The sequence below is a fragment of the Pseudorca crassidens genome, chromosome 1 (genome assembly GCF_039906515.1).
Source record: "Pseudorca crassidens isolate mPseCra1 chromosome 1, mPseCra1.hap1, whole genome shotgun sequence".
NCBI lineage: Eukaryota > Metazoa > Chordata > Mammalia > Artiodactyla > Delphinidae > Pseudorca > Pseudorca crassidens.
The window spans coordinates 183,656,598-183,680,534 of record NC_090296.1 but is presented as its reverse complement, the minus strand read 5'-3'; the positions used below and the strand labels follow the sequence as shown (position 1 = coordinate 183,680,534).

The window sequence follows — 23,937 nt, the reverse complement described above, 5'->3', positions numbered from 1 at the left end:
ACTAAAAGCCATCATCAATATTCTAAAAGCAAATGAATGGGATTAAATCATAAGTTTGAAACTGTGTTTTTCCAGTTTCCAAAACAAAAGAAGTTGAAACAGATTTTGCTGTCAGTTCACATACAACCTTTGGCAATACAGAGTTGAAGAGATGAGGCCAATTCCCAATCCATGTGAGACGAGTGCTTGTCAAGGTTGTAGCAGGCCACACTGCCAGGGAAGGAAATGACCAGCATCTGCAACTGACCCTCAGAATCAAGCAAGCACTAGAAGTTTGGGTAAAACTTCAGTCATCGTGGTTAATGTAAGTTATCGATTAGAAATCTAAATATTCCTGAAATTCATATGCTCATCAATAGCATTTCTCTAACTACTGTCTCATTTTAGCTTACGATAATTCTCATCTAAATTTATTTCATCTTTCCACCCCTTCGATTTGGGCTTTCAGATCCACTCCTCACTCATTTTTGGGGCACCAATATAATCTTGCCTTTCTCTATTTAAAATATTCAGTAGCTTCCAAGTTCCTTCCTGATAAATCCCAAACACCTTAGCATAGCATTAGGAACTGAACATTTGTGTCTCTCCAAAATTCACACGTTGATACCTAACCCCCCAATGTGATGGTACTAGGAGGTGGGACCTTTAGAAAGTGATTAGGTTATGAGGGTAGAGCCTTCATCAGCGGGGTTAGTGTCCTTACAAATGAGATCCCTAGAGAGCCTTCTAGCTCCTTTAGACATGGGAGGACACAGCAGAAAGACAGCCCCCTACGAACCAGAAAGTGGCGTCTCATCAGACACCAAATCTGCCAGCTCTTTGACTTTGGACTCCCAGCCTACAGAACTGTGAGAAAGAAATTTGTTGTTTAAGCCACCCAGTCTATGGTATTTTTGTTATAGTAGCCTGAACGGACTAAGACACATAGCATAAGGGAGTTTAAAAATCTTCCCCCGCTTACCAGTGCAAAACTCTCTGGCTAGAAATATCTTGATACCTGGCTACCTTCTAACTCTCTCTCCATGACATGGTTCAGATGACACCTTGTCTCTCTTCATTAATCCTGGCTCTCTACAGAATAAGGGTCTTCCTCTGGGTGCTGATTAACTTATGCAGTATTTCTGCTCCTTTTTAATCACATGCTCTCACCATGCTTTTCTTCTCATCTTTTGTGGAAGGCAATCTGACACTTACATGCGTTTAGGAAATTTCAATTCATTCGAGTCAAATAAGTGTTTCCTCAGGATTATCTGAGTCTTCCCTTTGCACAGCTTTCTGCTTCTGCAACCACAGACGGATGCCCCTGAAAGTTTAAGATTCCCCTGAGATGGAAATGCTTCATTAAAAAAATCGACACCAGCTTTTACATTCATAAAAAATATAGTAAAAGAACTGTTCAGTATCAGGTGGTACTTTTCTTTCTTTTGAAAAATGTCACAAATCTGCATGATCACATGCTTCTCATCTGTAAGTACTGTCTTCCATGAGTTCACTGAGCAGAACAGTGGCCTGAAGAAAGAATCAGCACAGCAGTATTCTGCAGATTTTCATTATTTCTGTGAAATGGGATGATGTGTCTTATTACTACCCTACATTTATGTTCAGTACTGTTATTGTCAGATCTCTGAAACTGAGGAAGCATATCTATGCTTGAGACACATGAGCAGTAGGATTTCATTATCTAAGAATATTCTGATGTATTCTCTGTACTGCAAACATACCATGGAGATTATGCCCACATGGGACATTATGAAATTTGCCTTTGCTTTGTAAAATATCTCAAAGTAACAGCATTCTCTTTTAGATGAAGGATTTTCCAGTGACTTCTTTCCTGTCAAATAGAATACCTAGTTATGAACTGCAATAAAATATTAGAACACACACAATAACCTGTGTGCAGCAATTGGCAATTGACAGCTTTTTAAAGAAATATATTATAGAATTTGTGACAATATGATACAGATACAACTGGCAGTGTGCCGCAGCAGATGATCAAAAAAAGAGTTTTTACATGTGCATTTAAGTGGAAACACAGTGGATCTGTAGCTTTTAGCTACTTCTATTGCACATATTTGCTAACCATTTTCCACTGTACTTTCCTCAGATATGAACTTTAATGCGATCATAGGTGATACAATTGTTAGATATGCCTGCAATTTTTATTTGGTACAAGAATGAGAAATCCACAAGATATGTTGTTGGTAGGCACTGCAATTTAACCTAAGATTTTTCAGAAATCTATATCCTCAAAACTAAGAGCTAAATCTGCTCTGTGCTCTAACTCCTTGCAATGCAAAGTGTCGCCTGTAGTTTAGCCACATCTGCATCACCGGAGAGGTGCTGGTCTAGCTCACAATGTCTCAGTCACTTTGGATCATGGGGCTACACTTATAGGATCCATAAACCTTATTTTTAATCTTCCCTTCTTCAAGTTATCCAGGTACTTTGGAATCGAAGCCAAAAAAATAAAAATCACACTTGACAATCCTTTTCAGAAACATTTTCATTCTCCCAAGAGAGGGAATATGAAGTTCCAAACGCTGCATGTGAAAAAGTAGGAAAAAACCACATATTTGGTTCCATGTGTTAGAAAGGACTGATTTCTGTAAAGTGAAGAACTGTAAGTTACCAACAGCATTACACAGGAATAAGCTGAGGAAACTGAGCTTTATGAAGACCAGTAATTCTCACCAAACACTGCTCAGTCCCTCTCCATCCCATAAGGCGCCCTTGATGCTGCAAGAGCTCCACCCCAGAAAACGGAAGGGCAGCCAGCAGCGAGGTGGAGATCCACGTGCTGCTCGTCCATGCACGTGTTCCTGCGGTCACGGAATTCACTGAAGGCTGCTCAAGCACGGCCAAGTCATGCATGGACTTCAATCTAACCTGAAAGTCCCTGAAGCCCTTATATTCCCAAAGTAATTACAAAAAGCATGCTAGTGACTGCTTTTAATACCTACTAATCAGGGGGAAGTACTCTTCTTTTTTTTTTTTTTTTTTTGCGGTACGTGGGCCTCTCACTGTTGTGGCCTCTCCCGTTGCGGAGCACAGGCTCCGGACGCGCAGGCTCAGCGGCCATGGCTCACGGGCCCAACCGCTCCGCGGCATGTGGGATCTTCCCCGACCGGGGCACGAACCCGCGTCCCCTGCATCGGCAGGCGGACTCTCAACCACTGCGCCACCAGGGAACTTGCCCAAGTGGTTATACACCCACATGAACAGAGGAGGTACAAGAATAAAGGTCTCATGTAAAATAAAATGCAGATCGACAGTGGCGCTTGCCAAATGTTGAGTCCCCACTTATTCATCAGGAAATACGAACTGTTTCAAAACATCTTTATATCTTCATGAAAAGAATATGAAAAAAAGAAAACAATGACAACAGCAATGAAACTTCAATTGGAAGATTCTTTAACTGGGATACTAAGTTTTATGATCCCTCCATTATCTGTTCTTGTGCAGAGCCAGAAAAAATACTGTCAAGTACCAAGTTAAGAAAATAACAGCTTTTGTTTATTTCAGAGTGAATTTGTGCCAAAATAGTAAATATGCTATTGTCTTTTGTTTTTGTCTTTGTTCAGTGAAAGTGGGATACAAAGTCTAGACAATGGCAGAAGTTGGGGAGAACATGCACAGGAATGCCATTCTGGGTGGCTTAAGTCTCACTGGGATACAAATTATTTTAACAGTCACTGCTACAATCAGGGCTCTCAGGCCAAATAATTCTGATTCCTGACATCGACTCTGGAAGCTTCTAAAAGGCAAAAGCATACACAGTCGTTCATGCTCATTGCTTATATTAAGCAACATAAATCAAAATGCTATTCCTAAAACATAAGAAAGATCTTGTCACGATGCCCAGCACAGAGCAATCACTCTATAACCATTTGCTTCCTTTCTTTCTTATTTCCATTTAACTCAATCGGGAAAAAGTATTTTCCCCAAAAGAGACGCAACAGTTTTCAAAAATACTATTTCAAGGGCCAGGATAAGTAAACTTTACAGAGAAGTTTCTGATGTAGGCTTTTGCTTCCAGAACTAGTGGTGGTGCCGAGGGGTGACTTATGGGACTTTAGATCCCCAATAATCTCCATCAATCCCCAGCACCCCATAAAAATAAACTCAAAATAAAAGCAGTCCTCTAGTTATGAAATCTAGCTTCAAGACGAGTCCCCTTTCAGCCAGACTGAAACCCTGAAGTTACTCTATCGATATTCAGGTGCTACAGTTATCCAAAAGCATTACATAATCAAACAGCCATTTATTTTTCCTTCTATTAGAGGAAGCAGAGCCAAGTAGTAAGGCTAAATCTTGAGAGCTGGGCAGTCCTGGGTTTGAATGCCAGCCCTTTACTCATTAATGAGAGACCTTAGGAAAAATACTCAACCTAAAACTGAAAGTACCCTCATGTTAATCACTGAGATTAGCCAGTGAAACTGGGGATGCATATCTCAGCAGGCTGATGTAGGGACCAGATAAGATGATGACCATACAGTACCTGGCAGGTCTTAGCACCAAGTGAGTGCTCAGTGAATAGCTCCCTGCATCATCCTTCCTCCTTTTTACTGATTCAAAATCTCTGACATTACATGGTCTCCCTCTATTAAGGAAAAAAAAGAGAAAAACTGGCTGAATAACAGAATCATGGCTATACTAACAACTAGAATTGTACTGATACTTTGGGGAGTGTTAATATATCCCTGAGTAAAAGGATTTTCTATTTTACCAATGATTAGAAAAATTCAGCATCCTGCATGGAGATCACAGAGTTCTAGGAGTCTGTGTTCTCTCCCTTTAATCTCAATAGGTTACTAGTTCTGGGCAAAGAGGAAACATCTCTGCTTCTGTTCAGCTCTCCTTTCTTTATGCTGCACCCTGGCTCAAGGGCAGCCCAGGGAGGAATTGTGTTGCCTACCCTGAGTTGTTACCACGACATTGTTGCCAAAATAGCAGGTACTCTGCAGGAGTCAGAAGAGCCTCTGACAGATATTATATGAGTTCTGCTCCTGGCACATCATCCTCTGTTGTCTGTTAAGGGCCTGACGGGGGCAGTCAGGGGCCACCAGAGTCACAAACTAACTAAGGCAATGGAGAGGGGTTTTGAAAATCTTCGGGCTCTCACCTAAAGAGAATCCCAATGGCCTGTGCTTCATTTCTGAAGATTCCTCTCACCATGAGGGAACAAAATGATGCTTTGATACCATCTGCAGAACTATGTCATATCTGTTTCATGAAGTTGAGTTCTTTTCCTAAATAATGAGTATTTCAGGGCAGTAAAAAGAATGCTGCCTGGTTCTTTAAAATAGAAACCTGTCACCTGGGACATAGTAGGAACTAAACCTTCAGATTGAGAGAATATACAAACGGACAATGTCCAGACCATGGATAACAACAGAACTCTGACCCCAACCTCTAGAGCAACCAGTCCAGGGAGCCAAAACACAATCCTGGCAGCCATCGGCCCAGAAGGGGCAGGACTTGATTAAAAACTGATGGTTTCTCTATTTTTTGTCCCTATGCCCAACTCTGGACCAAGCACAGAAAGCCATGTATGTTCCCCAATCACGAGATGCTCGGCTTCTGATGAGCCTACCTCCAGCTTCTCCGTGCCAACAACCTCTAATCAGAGCACACCTGGAGCCTTCTCTTTTTTTAACGGAAAAACTTTCCCACTCCCCTGCCTGCTTTTGAGTCTCTGCCAAAGGCAAGTGATAGAGGCTCACTCCCTGGCTACAACAAACTGAATAAATAGCTTCTGTTCTCATTTGAATGGTTTTTGCTTAGTTCCATAAGATTCACTTGTTTGTGTCTGTTATATCTAGTATACTAACAAGATCATATTTTAGCATTTGCAATGCTAAGGACTATGGAAACTTAAGCAATGCAATACCACCCTCGAGGCCTCTGGGCAACCACAAAATCTGCCTAGAATGTGCCTTCAGCAGCCTTCCCTACTTGCCAAACCCACCTCCAACCGTCCTTCTCTTTCCAATTTGTGGCCCCAATTATCACAAAGAATTATGTACAGTAACAGAGTGACCAACCATCAGTTTGCCCAGAACTGCCCCATTTTAGGCACTGAAAGTTCTACATTCCAGGAAACCCCTCAGTCCCAGGTAAACTGGGACACCAGTTTGGTCACCATGCAAGACTCCTCATAATGCCATGCCGTTCTGAGACTCAGCCTTTGCAGATGTAATTCGTTCTGCCAGCAATCTTCTCTTTTACCATCGGCAAATTATCAACCTGGTGAGCTCCTCTCAATCTGCTGAGCGCGAGCCTAAGTGCCCACTCTTAGGCCTCTTTGACAACAGCCCATCCCCTAACCCCAAGCAGATGACCATCCCCTCCTCTATGCCACACTGGCCTGTGTATACTTCTGCGCATATCACATGGCATAGGGATGAGCTGGTTACGGCGTTTACACTTTCTGACCCTGTTACACAATCATCTCCTTGCAGGCAGGAGAGGGACTGTATTTCCCTTTGTGTCTCCTCACTGACGTCATCACAGCAAGCCCATGTGTGTCTGTTTCCTGAGTAAGTGCATTCGTGGGTGATTAAATGGCTTAGCTATTATTTATTTTATTTATTTAACATAATTATAATTACTTATTGAATTCCTGAATATTAACAAATTAATTATTTATTAATGAATTAAATTGATCCTCTACAAAAAAGTCCATAAGTTCCAGATTGAGCCGAAGGGACAGCTTATAAATATTGATACATATGTGGAAGTTGGGTGCCTTGCAAGAAACAGACTTATTAATCCATTTCAATTACCCAGATCATTGACCTACCTCAATCTGGGTGGTGTTGTCCTGCCCGTCGTCCAGGAGCAGGTCCGTGAAGCCTCTGCGCTCTGGGGAGTCTTGGCCCAGGCTGGCTCGGTTTGAGTCTACCACCTTGAGAGAATCCAAGTGCCTTTTCCACCGGTGGCTGAATGCATGGGAATCCACCTCCACCTCCTCTTCTGTTTGTGGGAAGGCTTGAGCAACCTGATAGTGCCAATCTGTTTGAAAAAAAATAAATAAATAACGATTTACCACCTGTTATGCATCATTTGCATGCTTTCTAATAGAGAAGAAAAATATTCTGCTAGTCAAAAGAAGAGGAAACTAACTCATAACAGTGAAATCTGTTTAACTGTAATATTTTTGAGTTGGTATGAGTACCTCCGAGTAGAATGCAATTTTAGGACACACCATGATAAGTCGTGACAATGGTTAATGTGCACATCCAGCAGAGTCCCTAAAACAGTTGTGCAGCCCTAAAGTAATGCACTTTTATTCCCTTCCTTGCCCGTCCTTCACACACACCCTTCATAAGCATTCTCTAGTTGTTCTGAGAAAACAAACTACAATCCAAACAAAGGAATGAAACTAAATGATTCCCAGCACATTTGAAAATACAAATCAGACATGAATAACTTGTGAGTTTATATTATTTCATGTGAGTTATGCTGGGCAGCAGAGAGAAAACAGAGCATTTGAATGGGTTAAATAATACATGGAATGACCTTTGTGCAAACGCGCTAACCTGCCTTGTAGCTCACAAGTCAGACTTGGTTCACTGCCGAACTCATTTAATAAGCCACGTCCTCGGGAGGCCTCACAAACGCTCTTGCTCATTTGAGCTGTTCTCACCTTGGAATCTTGTCAGGGTGGTAAAGGATGACAGTGATAGGCACTTAGAGAAATGGATGGGAAGGCAAGGAGATCAAATCACAAAGGTATTTTAAAGCCATCTGCAGGGACTGGCCTTGCTGACCCAGCTCATTCTGCTACTACAGGAGGGAAAATTAGATCTAATCATTACTCCTAGTCTTTCATTTCAGTGGGTCAGCAGGGGAAGGTGTTCCACAAGTATGGGAAATTCAGTGTCTGACCAAGAACAGTTCTCCTCTAGGCAACTATTACCAAAAGATACGAATTGACAGGCTTTATAACTGGCAGGATATGGGTTCAAAAAACGCTAAGAGAGCAGTGATTTAATTACAGCTGTGAGGTTCCCATCAATACAAGAACGTTCCAAGAAACAAAAATGTATTTAATGAAGCTTATAATACCATTAAATCAGTTACTTAGAACTCTAATAACCAAGTTAAGGCTTCCACTACTAATCACATGCAAATGGTCTAAAATATCTCCCTTTGAACTCAGAAAGATGCTAATCATTCTTCTAGAGGGGCTATTCTTTGATTTCACTGTGAATTTAAATGATCTGCCACTGCCTAAAGCCTTTTTGGATACAGTCTAGAGTGATGCACTACCACAGTGTTGGCGATCTAGACTTTTCCATGGGCTTGTAGAATATTAGAGCTTAAAAGAGTCATGGAGATGGAAATGGCCAAAAATTCCACAGAAAGGAACCCTAGAGCCAGAAAATGTAGCACTGTGCTCAATTCACAGAATAGCTAGTTGCAGGCTAGGAAGAAACCCAGGTACATAGAGGGTTTATCATGGTCCCCTCCCACCTTCCACACAGTAAATGTTCAATATGTATGTCTAACGAGTATTTTACAGAAAATGTTTCTTTTCTGTTTGTTTGTTATAAATTTATTTATTTTTGGCTGCATTGGGTCTTCGTTGCGGTGCGCGGGCTTCTCATTGCAATGGCTTCTCTTGTTGCGGAACACGGGCTCTAGGCATGCAGGCTTCAGTAGTTGTGGCATGCGAGCTCAACATTTGTGGCTCTGGGGTGCAGGCTCAGTAGTTGTGGTGCACGGGCTTAGTTGCTCTGCAGCATGTGGGATCTTCCCAGACCAGTGCTCAAAAACCCGTGTCCCTTGCACTGGCTGGCAGATTCTTAACCACTGCACCACCAGGGAAGGTCCGAAAATTTTTCTTTTTTAAGGTGTTGTCCCCACTGGACATTGAATAATGCTCAATAAATGTTTGTTGACTGACCAAATGAATGAATAAATTGTAGACAGTCTCTCTGGAGCAAAAATGATAGGACCAGGCACAATTAAGTACGGAAGAAATACTGTACAAGGATTCAGGAGACCTGGGGTAGAATTCTTTCGTTAGGTTTGCTGAACAGGGGATATTGCATGATTTACGAAACTCTCTGTGCTTTAGTTACCCTATATTTCAAATGGAAATGAAAATATCTTACCTGCAAAAGCAGACAGCTTTTCCTGAGTATGTGCCAGGTTCTAAGACTTATGATTCTAGGCAAAGCTACATAAAGCAATTTTATTTGCTTTATTTAGATATCCTGCCTCATTACCAAAAATATATGAGGCAGCTTACAACAGAAGTACACAATAAAGTTTTATAACAACCAGTTAAGGCCTCGTAGCACAACACTCAGATTAAACTTTAGAGCTGTGCATTCACCTTGCACTAGGGGTGGAGGCTATCTGAATACAAACAATCATGTAGGAACAACTGAAAATCTATAGGATCCTTACTAGAATGTCAGTGCAGATAAGAGGGATAGCAAATATCATGTAGTCAATGGAGTAAACAGTCCTAGATATAAAAATATTATTTAAAAAAAATCACAGAAAGGGAAAGTCTCCAGCCAGAGGTTTCTCAGTTCTTTATAATGTAAATCAGAAAAAAAAAAAAAAAACACGAAAATCTCCAAAGAAGTAGTCCTTATTAAAATCTTCAACTGTTGGTTTCTTTAAAATAGATGTTGTCATTGGATATTAATTGCCTGATATTAATTTTACCATTATCCTTTTAGATTTTTATAACAGAGGACAAAACATAGTACTTTTCATGATGCCTGTTAGGCCAGTAACATAACACTAGCCCCTGTGGCCCTGGCACAGAGCACAGAGTAGACGAAGCAACTAACACTGGAGGAGCTGTCTGCAGAGGAAGTCTAGTTCTCGTCTTTGATTGCTCTTTCTCATTTTCTCCCTGCCTTCTTACCCTAAGAAGGAGCTTCAAAACTTAGGGAGGATAAAGTCCATATTCCACACTGCTAAACTAATTAAACAAGGAGGCCATCAGACTGAGGTGGCTCTAAAACCTTAGCAGCCTACGTAAGTAAACCCAAACCTGAGCCTGCAGCTGCCTCAAGGTTAAGAAATCAAAATCTAAGAACAGGGCTTTCCTGGTGGCGCAGCGGTTGACAGTCCGCCTACCGGTGCAGGGGACATGGGTTCGTGACCCGGTCCGGGAGGATCCCACATGTTGCGGAGCGGCTGGGCCCGTGAGCCATGGCCGCTCAGCCTGTGCGTCTGGAGCCTGTGCTCCACAACGGGAGAGGCCACAACAGTGAGAGGCCCGCGTACCGAAAAATAAACAAACAAAAAAAACCTAAGGACAACCAGTCACAAACTTACACCCAGACTTTTCTGAAACAGGCAAACACTCAAGCTACAGCCAATCAAATAATTTCCTTGTTTTCTTCTGCCTTTTCTCCATAAAATCTCTCCCCTCGTTGGGGTTCTTAGAGTATTCCTAACCACTTCTGGTTTGTGTTGCCCCACTGAAATTGATTTTCAGTCAGGTAAACTCTTAAAATGTTGAATATGCCTTAGTTTATCTTTTAACACCACTTAAGTTGAAATTTGGTAAGTCTGATTAGTGTGTCAAACTCTTGTTTTTGTGATGAACATTCCAACTCATTTTCAGCTAGATTATTGGGGAAGGTGAATTTAACAGACAGGTAGGCCTCCCGTATAAAACAAGCGCAAATGCTTCCTCTAGCATTTACAAGGGTAAGTCCCCAGACAGCTGCGGGTTTTGGTGTTTGTTTTTCACTTTCTGGCAGTGTTTTATGATTTTTTTTGCTTGCTTTCCTGTTGTATTAATTGCTATTACAGCCGTTGATTAGTTTGTCTCCCTGATGGACATGCTTGCTCCTTCTAGAATTTACTACAGTAAACTTTGTAAACTGATTACTCAATCACTTGCTGGCTCTGACTGTAAAGAGGAAACAAAATCTAAGGAAGGAACTGAGGGTTTTCCAATGTGAACCTTTGTGAGCTTTAGTGCCTAGCCTCTGTGAATTTTCTTTGGGTTGCTATTTTATACCTAACTCTTTTTCTCCGGTTAGGTTATGAATAAGCAAGACGACCCAATCATGCATAGAGGAAACATTCCTGTTTGCTCATAATTCAGTAGTACGTGGTTCATCAAGACTAAAGTATGAAATTGGCTTCGATTTTTAACCCATTTCAGAATGATTTTTAGAGAAGATAAAACAAGTCAAAAATGGATGTTTCCAGAAAGAAAGACTGAGAAAAACTGGCAAAACCACAGCCTTGTTATCTACATTGTAAATTACTCCTATGCACTTCATGGGCTTTCTAACTCACAAAAATATTTCAAATTATCCTTTAAATCACCACCAAAACAAATCATTCAGAAGAAAGGTGAAGGGATATATGTAATATAATTTTTCGCTTCCCAGCTGTAGTGAAAACAAAAGCAATAGGAGGGATCTTTGATCTGGTTGCACAGACTGTCTGCTTTCTGTCCACTGTGTGTTAATTAAACCACTGATGGAAAACCGTCAAAGAGAATTTTCGCCAACATGTTTTGCTATAGTTGTTAATCACATAGCTCATGGAAACATTGAATATATCTAAGGACTTCCATTTGGATATAAGGAAAGCAAAAAGACATATTTTTGTATATTTAATATATAAATTGACCTTAACACATCCTTGAGATACTTTATTTGATAAAAACAGTAGATAAAGTATTACTGAAGAAGGTATTTCATTACATTTCAAATAGACCATCATTATGAAACCCAATAATGCCTAGTTAATCTGAGAGTAAAATAAGAAACTCACGTACATCTTCATATTATTCTTTGCAAACCTTGCAAGTCTCTTTTGTGCTATCATCTACTATAAAATAAAATCATTTAAAATAAAAACAAAAGGGAAGAAAGCTGTTCTGGGTTGGATGTGTTTATATTTGTGTCTTATCCTAATGATTTTATTTAAATACCTTACATTTAGCTAATAGTTGAATGCATCTTTAACTGTATTTCTTGAGTCTTGCATACAAGCCGTACATACAATATATGTCGAATGACCAAGGAGTAACCACATAAATTGACATGCATCTTGTGCAATGAGGATCCGTTATGACTGCACCTTCTGACATGCACTTTGGTCTGCACTTCACAAATGAACCAAATCACTCTTGTGGATCCTCTGCAAAAACGTTAAGATTTTTTACTGCAAACAGATTTACTGGCTAGATTCATCTGACAATAGATAAAATTATTCGGCTAAGGTAGACTGCCATATGGCTTCGCATCTCAGTTTATTACGGAAATGAAGAGGAAATTCCATACAAATGGTTATATTCTTGGTTCTGTCCAATAATGAACTGTCTATGTAGTGGACTTGGAGGTTTTGACTGATAGCATTACAGAGTAAGATAGCTACAGAAGAGAAAGCAGACAGAATGTTTTGTCGAGAGACATTAAAGGGTTTGAGTGGGACCTGGACATCATTTTCTTGTTAAGCTTCCCACATGATTCTTTGTGTCCCCCTGGTTGAAGACCACTGCCCCGTGCTCTAGCCCTACCACAGGTCATGTCTTCACCATCTCTTGCCTCCTACCTGGTGTTACTTTCTTCAAACTCTACCTTCTCCAACCTTTTCTCCATCTGCTATCAGAGATACCTTTTAGATTTATTCACTTCTCTTTTCTGATTAAAACCTCTAAGGCTCCTTACCACCCAACAAAACTATAAAACACCTCATGCTCTTGTTCTAACCCCTCTTCCCTGTCTCTGCCTCCCCCATCATGCTCTATGCTCCCACCACACAGGATTTCTCAATCATCTCTTTACCTGCAGTGAATACCTTTGCATGGCGGAAAGCCCTTCCTCACTCCAGGGCCTTGGGAAATCTCACAACTCCTTCAAGATCCAGTTCAAATATTGTCTCGGTAAATGGAGCCTCCCTTGACTCCTCCAGGCGGGGCTAATTGAGTTTTCTTCTGTAATCCAATAACCCTTTACACCTGACTCTTTAAACCCTCTTCCAACAATCCCCACTTCAGTGTGAGACTGTGCAGAAAAGAGTTAACACAGCGGGCCTGAGACTGCTATCCTTAGAAAATCTTGTTTGCAAGGTTGGCCCTGGCTGGTGCCTGGGAACTAAGATTTGGGGAGGGTTCCCACCATCCCCTAACAGATAAGAGTGGCTCACTGTGGCTATACTGCCTGGGCAAACACTACTGTTTATGCTGACAACGAGCCTTCCTTTTGGGAGTCTGGAATTTTGGTACACGGTAGATAGAAGGTAGTTATGTGAACAGTTCCCAATAAAAACCTTGGGCACTGAGTTTCTAATGAACTTCCCTGGTTGACAGTATTTCACATGTGTTGTCACAACTGGTTGCTGGTGGAAGTAAATGCTTCCTCTGCGCTCCCGCTGGAGAGTGCTCTTAGAAACCTGCCCTGCTTTCCCCAGACATTAAAAATGCCCCAAGTGCCTTTTCCTTTTATGAATTTTGCTTTGTATCCTTTCGCTGTAACAAATCACAGCTGGGTCTTATGATTCCTCCTATCATATGACCAAACCTGAGGGTGGCCTTGGAGACTCCTGACACAGAGATGTTTCAGAACAGGACTTCTATCTTATTTATATTTTTTGTCCCATCAGTACAAACATGGATATTGAAATATAATAAATATCCAAAGTTTTCTGAAAAGCAAATGAATGAATGAGTAAACAGATGACTGGCCAGGTTGCCGCTCATCTGAGACAGCATCTTAAAGCATTATGTGTGCGATCTGCCGTCCAGCTTCTTAAGATTTTAACCATGTTTCTTGCTCAGTCAGATAAAAGGATGGAAGAAGGCAAAAACTATGGGAAAACAAATCTATAACAGCTTCTCCTTATCGGATATGAGTTTGACTCAACAAGAGCTCACTGGCCAGTTGGGTGATGTTCAGCAACACTCGTGGTTGCAGTTCTTTCCGGTTCATGAACTCAGTAAGAAACAGAACACATGTCTTGGAAGAATGTGGGCATGGCCAGTGAGACTGAAAAGCTATGAAGTAGTTGAAAACAAGGACATTTTAAGTGAAAAGTGGAAAACAAGTGGAGGGCTACTCTAGAAGTTTGAAGCATAAGAGTCCAGGCTCTGAGGCGCAGAGCAGGAGAATCATAAAGGCCTAAGGCCGAGATGTAAGTGGCCTGCATACCCCTTACTCTCCACTCTTCCCCTTCTCTGACTTCTGAGTCATTGCAGGGTTCTTGGTCACTGTACAGTGTTTTTCTGGTGAAGAACATTAGCCAGTTCAAGAAAAAGTACGCAGGAAATGAAAGGGAATGGGAAAATGTAACCAAACACTCAACCCAAAATATGTACAAAACCAGTTACACGTTAAAATTGTAACAGTTTTCTAATCTTACTGTTAAATAAAATAATAAGAAGACATTTTAATTTTATATATAAAATGGTTAATTATCCTATGGAAAACATGATTAGCCTTATGAGCAAATGTTAATATTTAAGACAATTTTAAGGTATTGTTGCATATTCACTAAAATATTAAAAATAAACAGAAAGAATAAAACTGTGTTAACAGTTATAAAGCAGAAGTGTTCTATGCATTGCTTCTAATAATGGGTTAATAATAGTAATATTACTAATAATAACTACCCTTCATTTAGGGTTGGTAGAATGTCAGGCACTGTTCTAAACATTTGCAAACATTAATGTATTTGGCATGTATCAATACTATTATTAACCCCATTTTACATATGAGGAAATTGATGTATATGATATGGTAAGTGATACACTAGGAAGGTAACCAGAGCTTGATCCATAGGCTTGGTTTTGACTATCATCTAATCTACCTATGATTAATCTTTAAGGGATCAAATTAGCAATGCATCAGAAAGCCTAATGATACGACACAAAGAAACAATCTAAAAGAAAAATAAGTAAGACAGAATGTGCTATTTAAAACGGTAAAAATATGTAAATAATCCAGCATGTGAAAACAAGGAATAAAATACCCCATCAAGTTGACTGCCAATGTGAGGAAACGAAACACAGCCAATGTAAAAACACAGCAGAAAATAATAGCACATTAATATTGATTATATTTTTTAGTTATATCTTGAAATGTTGGGAAGTACTTTAAAATAAATAATCTTGTTAATTGGGCATTTTCTATTAACTGCCTAGTAGAAATTTAAAAGAAAAACTGAATTCCTTCAAGTAGACTCAAGCATTTGTTTTACCATGACGACAATCTCCTGTTTTATAATAAAAGATGATTGTCAGAGAACTCAGGCCATCCACTTATTTTTCAGATAAATCTGTCAGATTTGGAGAATAAACTTATTTCCATGTTAGCCATAGTCTACAAATAATCTACAAACAGTGAAAATAGCATTTAATTAAATCTGAGAGTCTTTTAATAAGGTTCTTAGGATTTTCTGCAGAAAACATAGCATCATGAACCCAGAAAGCACATGGAATTTTTAGGTATGTGACCTCCTGCTGTGTGTGAAATAAGAGGGGGCAGCTTTACATAGCTTTTATAGTCCCTCCCAGCTTATAAAAGTCTACCATCTACTTGCCAGCTAAATATCTTGTTAACATATTTTAGGCTATTTGGGATCATGTATTAAGTATTCTACATTTGTTTTCAGATTTACTATTTAATTTGTGAAAATCCATGCATCATGAACTTTAGAGTCTCCATAGCTCAATAAAAAAGTGAAACTATTTGGTAAAATACCTTAACATTTCTCTTTATCATTAGCCATCCTCAACTACCCTTGTTTCCTGTATTCAGAATGGCTGATTTTAAAATAAAGGCTCTGCACTAAAAGCTAAGTCCAGTGCATGAAAAGTGTGACTCTGACAGCCAAGGGAAATGGAAAATTCTGTAAACAAGGACCAGTCATGGCCAACAGCCTCTAAGGAAAATTTAGTCTTCTGAGCCAGAACAGGCCAGATGGAATCATGGTTATAATGGTGCCCCATGTCAAAGATGATGTCCAAATGCCTAGGGCCCAAATCACTGAGGGCCTTCTATTAGATTACGGCTGCCAGATGTCTGATAGACTCAATCTCACTGTATATTGTCATCAGACCATATTCAGTTTGTGGGGTCAGATCCATAATGGCCCAATGTTGAGCCTAGGCTGACTTAGCCAATGACCACAGATGATAGACAACACATGTATTTCTATCAGATTATGTTGTATAACTTTTATCTGATTTAAATCATATAAATCATACCATTATCAAAACAGCCTCAAATTTCTACAGGTTAAATGCCCTCCAGAGATTTGTGTGGAATTGGATAAGCAGCCAGTAACACCTGTAATTTCCTCATCACAAAATTATCTCTACCATTTAATGTTTTAGAAGGTTATGGTCCTAAGGCTATAGCTGCGAAGCCTCAGGCAATTCAGTCAACTACTCTGGGCCTGTTTCTTTATGAGAAGATGACTTTAGTTAGTAGAAGACACATCACATTCTTAGAATCAAAACCAGAAGTATTTTTCTGAAATGTGATTCTGAAGTACAATCTAAACAAATTATCAGATTAACTGCATCCACACTCCTTACTCCCCCCCGCAAAATAATGAGCAATGCCTTTCACATAATCCAACAACTAAGGGATAAACACCTGGTTTGACAAGGTCTCTAGATCTGGCCTCAGCCCTATGGCCTGATCTGTTCCCATTATGACTAAACAGATAATATTAGCTGTTAACTGTTGAATATCATTCCTGGTTAAAGGTGAAAAATACAGCCACAAACTCTGTATTTTTGGGCTTCCTGCTGTTGCCAGGGTTGATAATGCAGGGTTAACAAAATATAGGCTTAAGATGCTCAACTTTGAGCACCACACAAACACAAAGGAAAGCCATTAAAGAATGTTAAGCAGAAAATTAAAACAATCCTATTTCAGTTTTATATAAATTTAAAAGGCCAGCAGGAAAAATGTCAATAGCAATTAATACTATGTATATCTATTCAATTTTTTGATCTATAAAATGGCAACTGTATATAGTTTATCTTAATATATGCAAGTACATATCCTACATAATAAATTTTTTAAAAGATTAGTCCTCAAATTTAAAAAATGAGCAAATGCCATAAACAGATAATTCATAGCAAAGAAAATATAAATACTAATAAATGTATTAAAATATTTAACATTTTAAGAAGTCAGAGAAATACAATAAATTAAATTCTTTCATATACTACATTCACAAAGATTTATTGTAAAATTGTACTTGTTGATATTTGATAGACTAATTTCTTGAAGCTATTATTAGAGAGTACTGTACTCTCTAATATTGGTAGGGAGATTCCAATTTTAATCAAAATTTCATATGTGCATATTTTCAATCAGTAGTAAAAATCTTCTAGGATTTGATACTGTGGAAATATTCTTAGATGTGCAAAAAGATTTATGAATAAGTATAAAAAACTGTATATAGTATTATTTGACTTGGGTAAAAGGAAAAACATACATATACTCAAAATTTAAGAAGAGAAAGAAATACATTATAGTATTACTAGTGGTTTTCTCTGTGTCATGCAAGTTGGAAGCAACCAGTTTTATTCGGTTTGTTCTTTTGACATATCTTTATTTTACACATTTTCTACAATGTGTTACTTCTATAGCAAAGGAAAAAAGCCCCAAGTCTCTACTGTTTGAAAGTCAAGTTCAAACAGTCTGACTTGGTGAAGCCTTTCATCGTCACCAATAGATAATTTTCCTAGGCAGAGTTATTTTAATGGGAACTCATAAAACTTTAATCAAACCCATTGCTGTGTTCTTCTCATTATAGTGTAATTATTGATTAAATGCCATTCCTTCACAAACTACCATGAACTTAGCCAGGGGAGGTGTCATGTCTTTATTCATCTTTGTGCTCCTTTTTGTTATTATAATAAATGTTCACTAAAACTGCCCAGGCTGTACAGTCTGTTTCCTTAAGCTTCGTCATGATATAGTTGGGGTGGTGACATGGCGTTTTCCATCATGGCTGCTCTTGCTTAAGACAATCTCATTTTTCGGCTTAAAATTCTTAGCCTTATATACCTAGATATGTTGGGTTATTTCTTGAGAAAATTAGAAGCAGCCCTACCAATTTCTGTGCAATTTCCTATATTTTTTTTATCACCCTTTTCATCAAGTAAAAGATCTGTGTTACAACATTCTAACTTCAAAGTCCTTTAAAATGTTCACAGAGATTAATACAGCAAAACAAAGTGATTTTCCCCCAAGTTATTCTACTTCTTACATTTGATTCATACATTTAATGCAAAATGTCTTCACACGATCTTAGAACCACAAAGCAATGGGCAAAACTACTCAGCTTTGATATCTCCAAATAACTTTACAAAAAAAAGCTCTATGAAAAAAATCACAGGAAAGATGTTTCTGAATATCAAAGGTATTATGAAGCAAGGATTCATAAATAATATATTACTTACAGCAAAAAGCATATAATTCTTTAAACAAAACTGACACGTTGTTATTTACATTTAAATAAGAAATACTTTATATACAAAGATGTGCTCACTTCATTAAGAAGCTCTTGAGTATTTACTAGCTGACAACCTGCATGATTCATTTACTTGCACAGTTCCCCTTAAGACTAACTCAAGATAGTATTAGGGGTGAAATACCTTGACACAGAAAAAAATATTTCTCTAAATAAAATCATTTAATTTTGAGTTAAAAAAAAAAGAAACAAACCATGTTCCAAATAGTTTCTTTCATAAGAATGGGAAACTTTAAGTCAAAAATTGGGAAAACGGGGTTTCCCTGGTGGCGCAGTGGTTGAGAGTCCGCCTGCCGATGCAGGGGACACGGGTTCGTGCCCCAGTCCCGGAAGATCCCACATGCTGCGGAGCGGCTGGGCCCGTGAGCCATGGCCGCTGAGCCTGCGCATCCTAATATCGGTAGGGAGAGGCCACAACAGTGAGAGGCCCGCGTACCGCAAAAAAAAAAAAAAAAAAATTGGGAAAATGATGAGAAATAGAAAGTGGAATATCAGTGTAAATTTAGTTAAGAAATTTTGGTGTCTTTACAAACTGTATTGTACTTTTAATAATATATTTTACTCCACTGAATTTACAATATTTTTTTCACTTTTTTGGAAAAGAGAAATACTTAAATTTGCATATCAACCACCATTCAAATAGCAGTTTTAAAATAAAAGTTCCCAAGAATTTCTAAAATGTTATGAATATCTGAATTCTGTAGTTAATTTCTTAAATAACATTCCCTAATTAAACTGCCTGATTGCATACATTTATGCTGATTACACAATTTAACTAACATTGTAAATAAACCACAATCAACAAAATTACATTAAAAAAGAAATTAAGACAGTAAAAACTGTACTAAAGTTAGATTTTAATTTCTGTGATGTATTCCTGAAATATACAAAATAACAGGTAAGGATTAAGCCACCAAAGTGAGATGGAACTCCAAAGTATCCTTTCAACCATGTATAGATTAGTAGAACTCGGAAACTTTTAGAATCCAATTGCTTCATTCTTCATTTATCCTTGAATTACCTTTTCATAAATTTTTTTGGTCAAAAAAACAAATTCCAGATAAATTGAAAAAGTCTCTGCTTTAAGTACTTATTACAATATACATTTATCAAAAACCTCCCTTCTATGAGTGTGCCTACATGGCCCGGAAAAATATCTGAATTTCATAAAATAATTAAAAATCCAGGACTTTCATTACTGGGCAACTGCAGCTTGCCAGGTTATTGCCAAAACTTATATTTTACACATTTACTAATGCTCTGGACAATACTAAGACAGGAATTATTTCCATTATTTTACAAATAAGCAATATCTGAGGAACATGGATTTAAGATGCTCCAGTTCAAAAAGTCTATACATGATGGACTTTACACATTTCCTTATAGTAAGCGTCTCTCCGTTTTATCAAAAAAATCATTATCAATATAAAAGAGTGAATAACCTAAAGGGCTTTAAACATTTTTAATTTAAGTACAGTTGACCCTTGAACAAGGTGGGGGTCTAAAATCTGAGTATGACTTGGAACCCTCCTTATCCACGGTTTCTCTGCAGCCACGCTTCCCCCTCTGCGGATACAACCAGCCTCAGATAGAGCAGTACGGTAGTATTTACTATCGAAAACAATCCACATGTAAGCGGACCCACGCAATTCAAACTCACGTTATTCAAAGGTCAGTTGTATTATCTTTCTTCTAATATGAAAACTTTGAAAATTAAATCGTTAAAAAGAAAATAGGGGAAAAATGTAAGTATCCATTATTCTGTCCTAGGTGCAGGGGGCAGAGTTATCACCTTAGTGAATATCCTTTCTAGATATTTCTTTGAATGTCTGCACATGTCTGCATACAAAAAAGTAGTTGTGTGTGTGTATGTGTGTGTGTGTCTGTATGTGTATAATTCGTTTATTTCAGCACTACACAATAAATATCTTTCCATGTAATTGACTGTATACTGCATTTAATAAACAAATAGTATATATCATAAACTAATCATCAATTGTTGAACTTTTAAGTTCATTCTAGAGGCTAATTTTTTGTGAGCAGCCTCAATTCTTTTTCAGGAACAATTTATGAAAGAGGAATCTCTACTCTGTTGCACTCAAACTGCATCAGTCTACAAAATAACCAGCAGAACGTGAAGATGGGTAGCCCATATTTTCATCAATCACTTAATGGTGTCTTTCAAAAATTTTTTTCACCTATTTGTTCAATGAAAAACGGACTCTCACTAGTTTAATTTACATTTTTGATTCCTAGTGAGTCAACATTTTTTTATGCTGGTCCGATTTCTTGTTTCTTATTTTGATTATCCTATTCAAACCCCTTTTGTGGAATAGGTAACTCATTTTTTAAATTTAAAGGATTGTTTGGCTTAATAAAAACTCTATTTATAAACAATTTTCAGAAAATCATTTATTATATAAATCTGCTGAAAACAATCTATTGAGTCAACACGTATTTCCCTAATAGATGAGAGTATTATGTTGTTTAGTTGCCTTTGCACAGTTACAACGTAAGGAAAGATGCAAGTATTATGTTTGCAGATAAAACTCAACAAACATAGTTCTCTACTTCTTTATTTTCAGCATATACTACTATTGGGGAACATATTTCCTAAAAGTGGGGAGAATGCTTCTGCCCCTTCAGAAGACCCCTGTTCAAATATTTTATTGATTATCTCTCCAGCTGCTATGAAAAAACAGCTACCTCTGTCTGACTGTGACACTTCTGGAGAAACTGTCTTACATACAAAAAGAAGTACAGTTGACTTCTGAACAACACAGGTTTGAGCTGCATGGGTCTACTTACACATGCTAAATTCTTACAACAGAACTACAGGATCCAATGTGGTTGGTTGAATCTACAGATACAGAGCTGCACATACCAAGGGGCTTCTGTAAAGTTACATGGGGATTGACTGGAGGGGGGTAGGGGGGTGGGGGGATGCCCCTAACCCCTTGAGTTATTCAAGAGTCAACTGTTTGACAGGCAAAGGCCTTATTGAAATGCAAGTCAAATATTTTCTTTGATCCATATCATCACCTGTATTAGCCTATGGGATAAAATAATAGCATACTACCTTTTGCATGGTAAGTTTAAAAACATACTTTATGAACATTCATTTTTTTTTAAATCCAAATTCCATTAAGCATCTCCTAGGCATTTTTTTGTTGTTTAATCATTCATACCCAGAGTAAACTATAGTAAACTAGTTTTATATTGCCAATATGGCATTAATGTAAATATGGCATTAATATGGCATTAATAAGCTAAAACTAATTTGAAAATTTGCCAATACAAACATTTTAGAACTTATCTAAGGGGCTAAAATGTTGGCTCAGAAAATAACAAAATTGAAAACAATACAACATTTGAATTTAGCACTGAACAGCAAGAATATTAACATATTTAATCCTTGCCAAATTATACAATTTGGAGATGATGTCATATACTACATATTTCCTTTTCTATATCTCTGTGGTAAGAGTTAAAGTATTCTAGTCCTAAAATTCACTATGAGGTAAATATTCATTTTTGATAGTTCAGACATAACTCTTAAATATTACCTTCAGTCAATTCTTATGTATTGTAGGTAACAGTAGTATGAGGATCACTTGATTTTGAGGAGAAAGTTTAGATATGATTTCTATAATTTTTAAATGGTTAAGAAAAATATGTGTAGATGATAGCACAAATGATAAAGCAAACTAGACACAATGTTAAAACTTTGAATCTGGTGAAACACTTGCAAGAGTTATCTGTATTATTCTTGCATTTTTTCTTAAATTCCAATTTATTTCCAAATAAAAAAGCACCCCCCTACTCAAACAGATACTTTTACACCAATGTTCATAGCAGTATTACTCATACTACCCAAAAGGCAGAAACAATGCAAGTGTTTATCAACAGATAAGTGGATAAACAAAATGTGGGGTGGGTGTGCATATATATGTATATACACAAATATATATAAAATAAAATATTATTCAGCCATAAAAAGAATGTAAATCTGATTATAATACAACTTGGATGAAGCTTGAAAAGTGTGCTAACTGAAATAAGCCAGACACAAAAGAACAAATATTGTGTAATTCCACTTATCTGAAGTACCTAGAGTAGTCAAAACATTAGAGACAGAAAGTAGAGTAGAGGTTACCAGATACTGGAAAGAGAATAATGAGAAGTTATTGTTTAATAAGTACAGTTTGGGATGAAGAAAATGTCCTGGTGATTGACAGTGGTGATGACAGCAAAACATGGTGAATGTAGTTAATACCACTGAATTGCATAATTAAAAAATTGTTAAAATGGTAAATTTTATGTTATGTATATTGTAACACATAAAAAATGATCCCCCCGAATAGGTCCATTGCTTAGATTTGCTCCTTTTTCTGTATTCCTATTATTTATAGATTATTATATTTGTACTTCAAGGGACTATATTTTATATGTCTTTATACTTTAACTCCATAGAATAGGGTCTGGTACATATAAACAATTATTTAATATTTGATGAATGAATGAACAGAATTCATGAAAAAATAGTAGGAAGTCATTGGTTATAACCCAGGGAGGGTCCAAATTCTTATATATTATTGAATGTCCTCATCTTTTCTAGAAGCTATGCATATCAGGTATTTTCCAGTTCTGTATTTCCCTAGGTATCAGACGTTCAAAGCCTTTCAAGATCAATGAATCTTCAAAATCCCAACAAATGAAGAGCAGTCTCATACGACAGATAACCCAAAAGCAGGTACATACATGGTGAATCCAGCTCCAAATCAAGGACAAAACACTAAACTTATTCATCATTAAAAAAGGCCACAAGGAAACACAACACTGTAAATCACCTATACTCCAATAAATTTTTAAAAAAAAGGCCACAAGGAGAAAAAGTGTCATTATTTGGTGAAAAGAGCCTAAAGTTTAAACAAGATAGAGTAGGGGAAAAGTAATAGGATGTAAAATGGAAGTTATAATGCTGAACTCTTCTATTTTGTTAACAAAAAAAAAAAAAACAAATAGCATCGAGGCTTCCGGGAAGATGGTGGAAGAGTAAGACGCGGAGATCACCTTCTTCCCCACAGATACACCAGAAATACATCTACACGTGGAACAACTCCTACAGAACACCTACTGAACGCTGGCAGAAGACCTCAGACCTCCCAAAAGGCAAGAAACTCCCCACGTACCTGGGTAGGGCAAAAGAAAAAAGAATAAACAGAGACAAAAGGATAGGGACGGTACCTGCACCAGCGGGAGGGAGCTGTGAAGGAGGAGAGGTTTCCACACACTAGGAGCCCCTTCGCGGGTGGAGACTGCAGGTGGCGGAGGGGGGAAGCTTCAGAGCCGCGGAGGAGAGCACAGCAACAGGGGTACAGAGGGCAAGGCAGGGAGATTCCCGCACAGAGGATCAGGGCTGACCGGCACTCACCAGCCCGAGAG

At 38.1% G+C, this 23,937-nt stretch overlaps 1 protein-coding gene across 3 annotated transcripts in view; it reads right to left on the bottom strand.

Moving 5' to 3' along the window:
* PLXDC2 (plexin domain containing 2) overlaps positions 1-23,937 on the bottom strand; it is a 410,586-nt gene that overhangs the window by 240,749 nt on the left and 145,900 nt on the right. For all 3 annotated transcript variants that reach the window (XM_067702751.1, XM_067702757.1, XM_067702766.1), the window contains exon 2: positions 6,803-7,014. In XM_067702751.1, the coding sequence (XP_067558852.1) occupies positions 6,803-7,014 (212 nt within the window). The remainder of the gene's footprint in view (positions 1-6,802; positions 7,015-23,937) is intronic.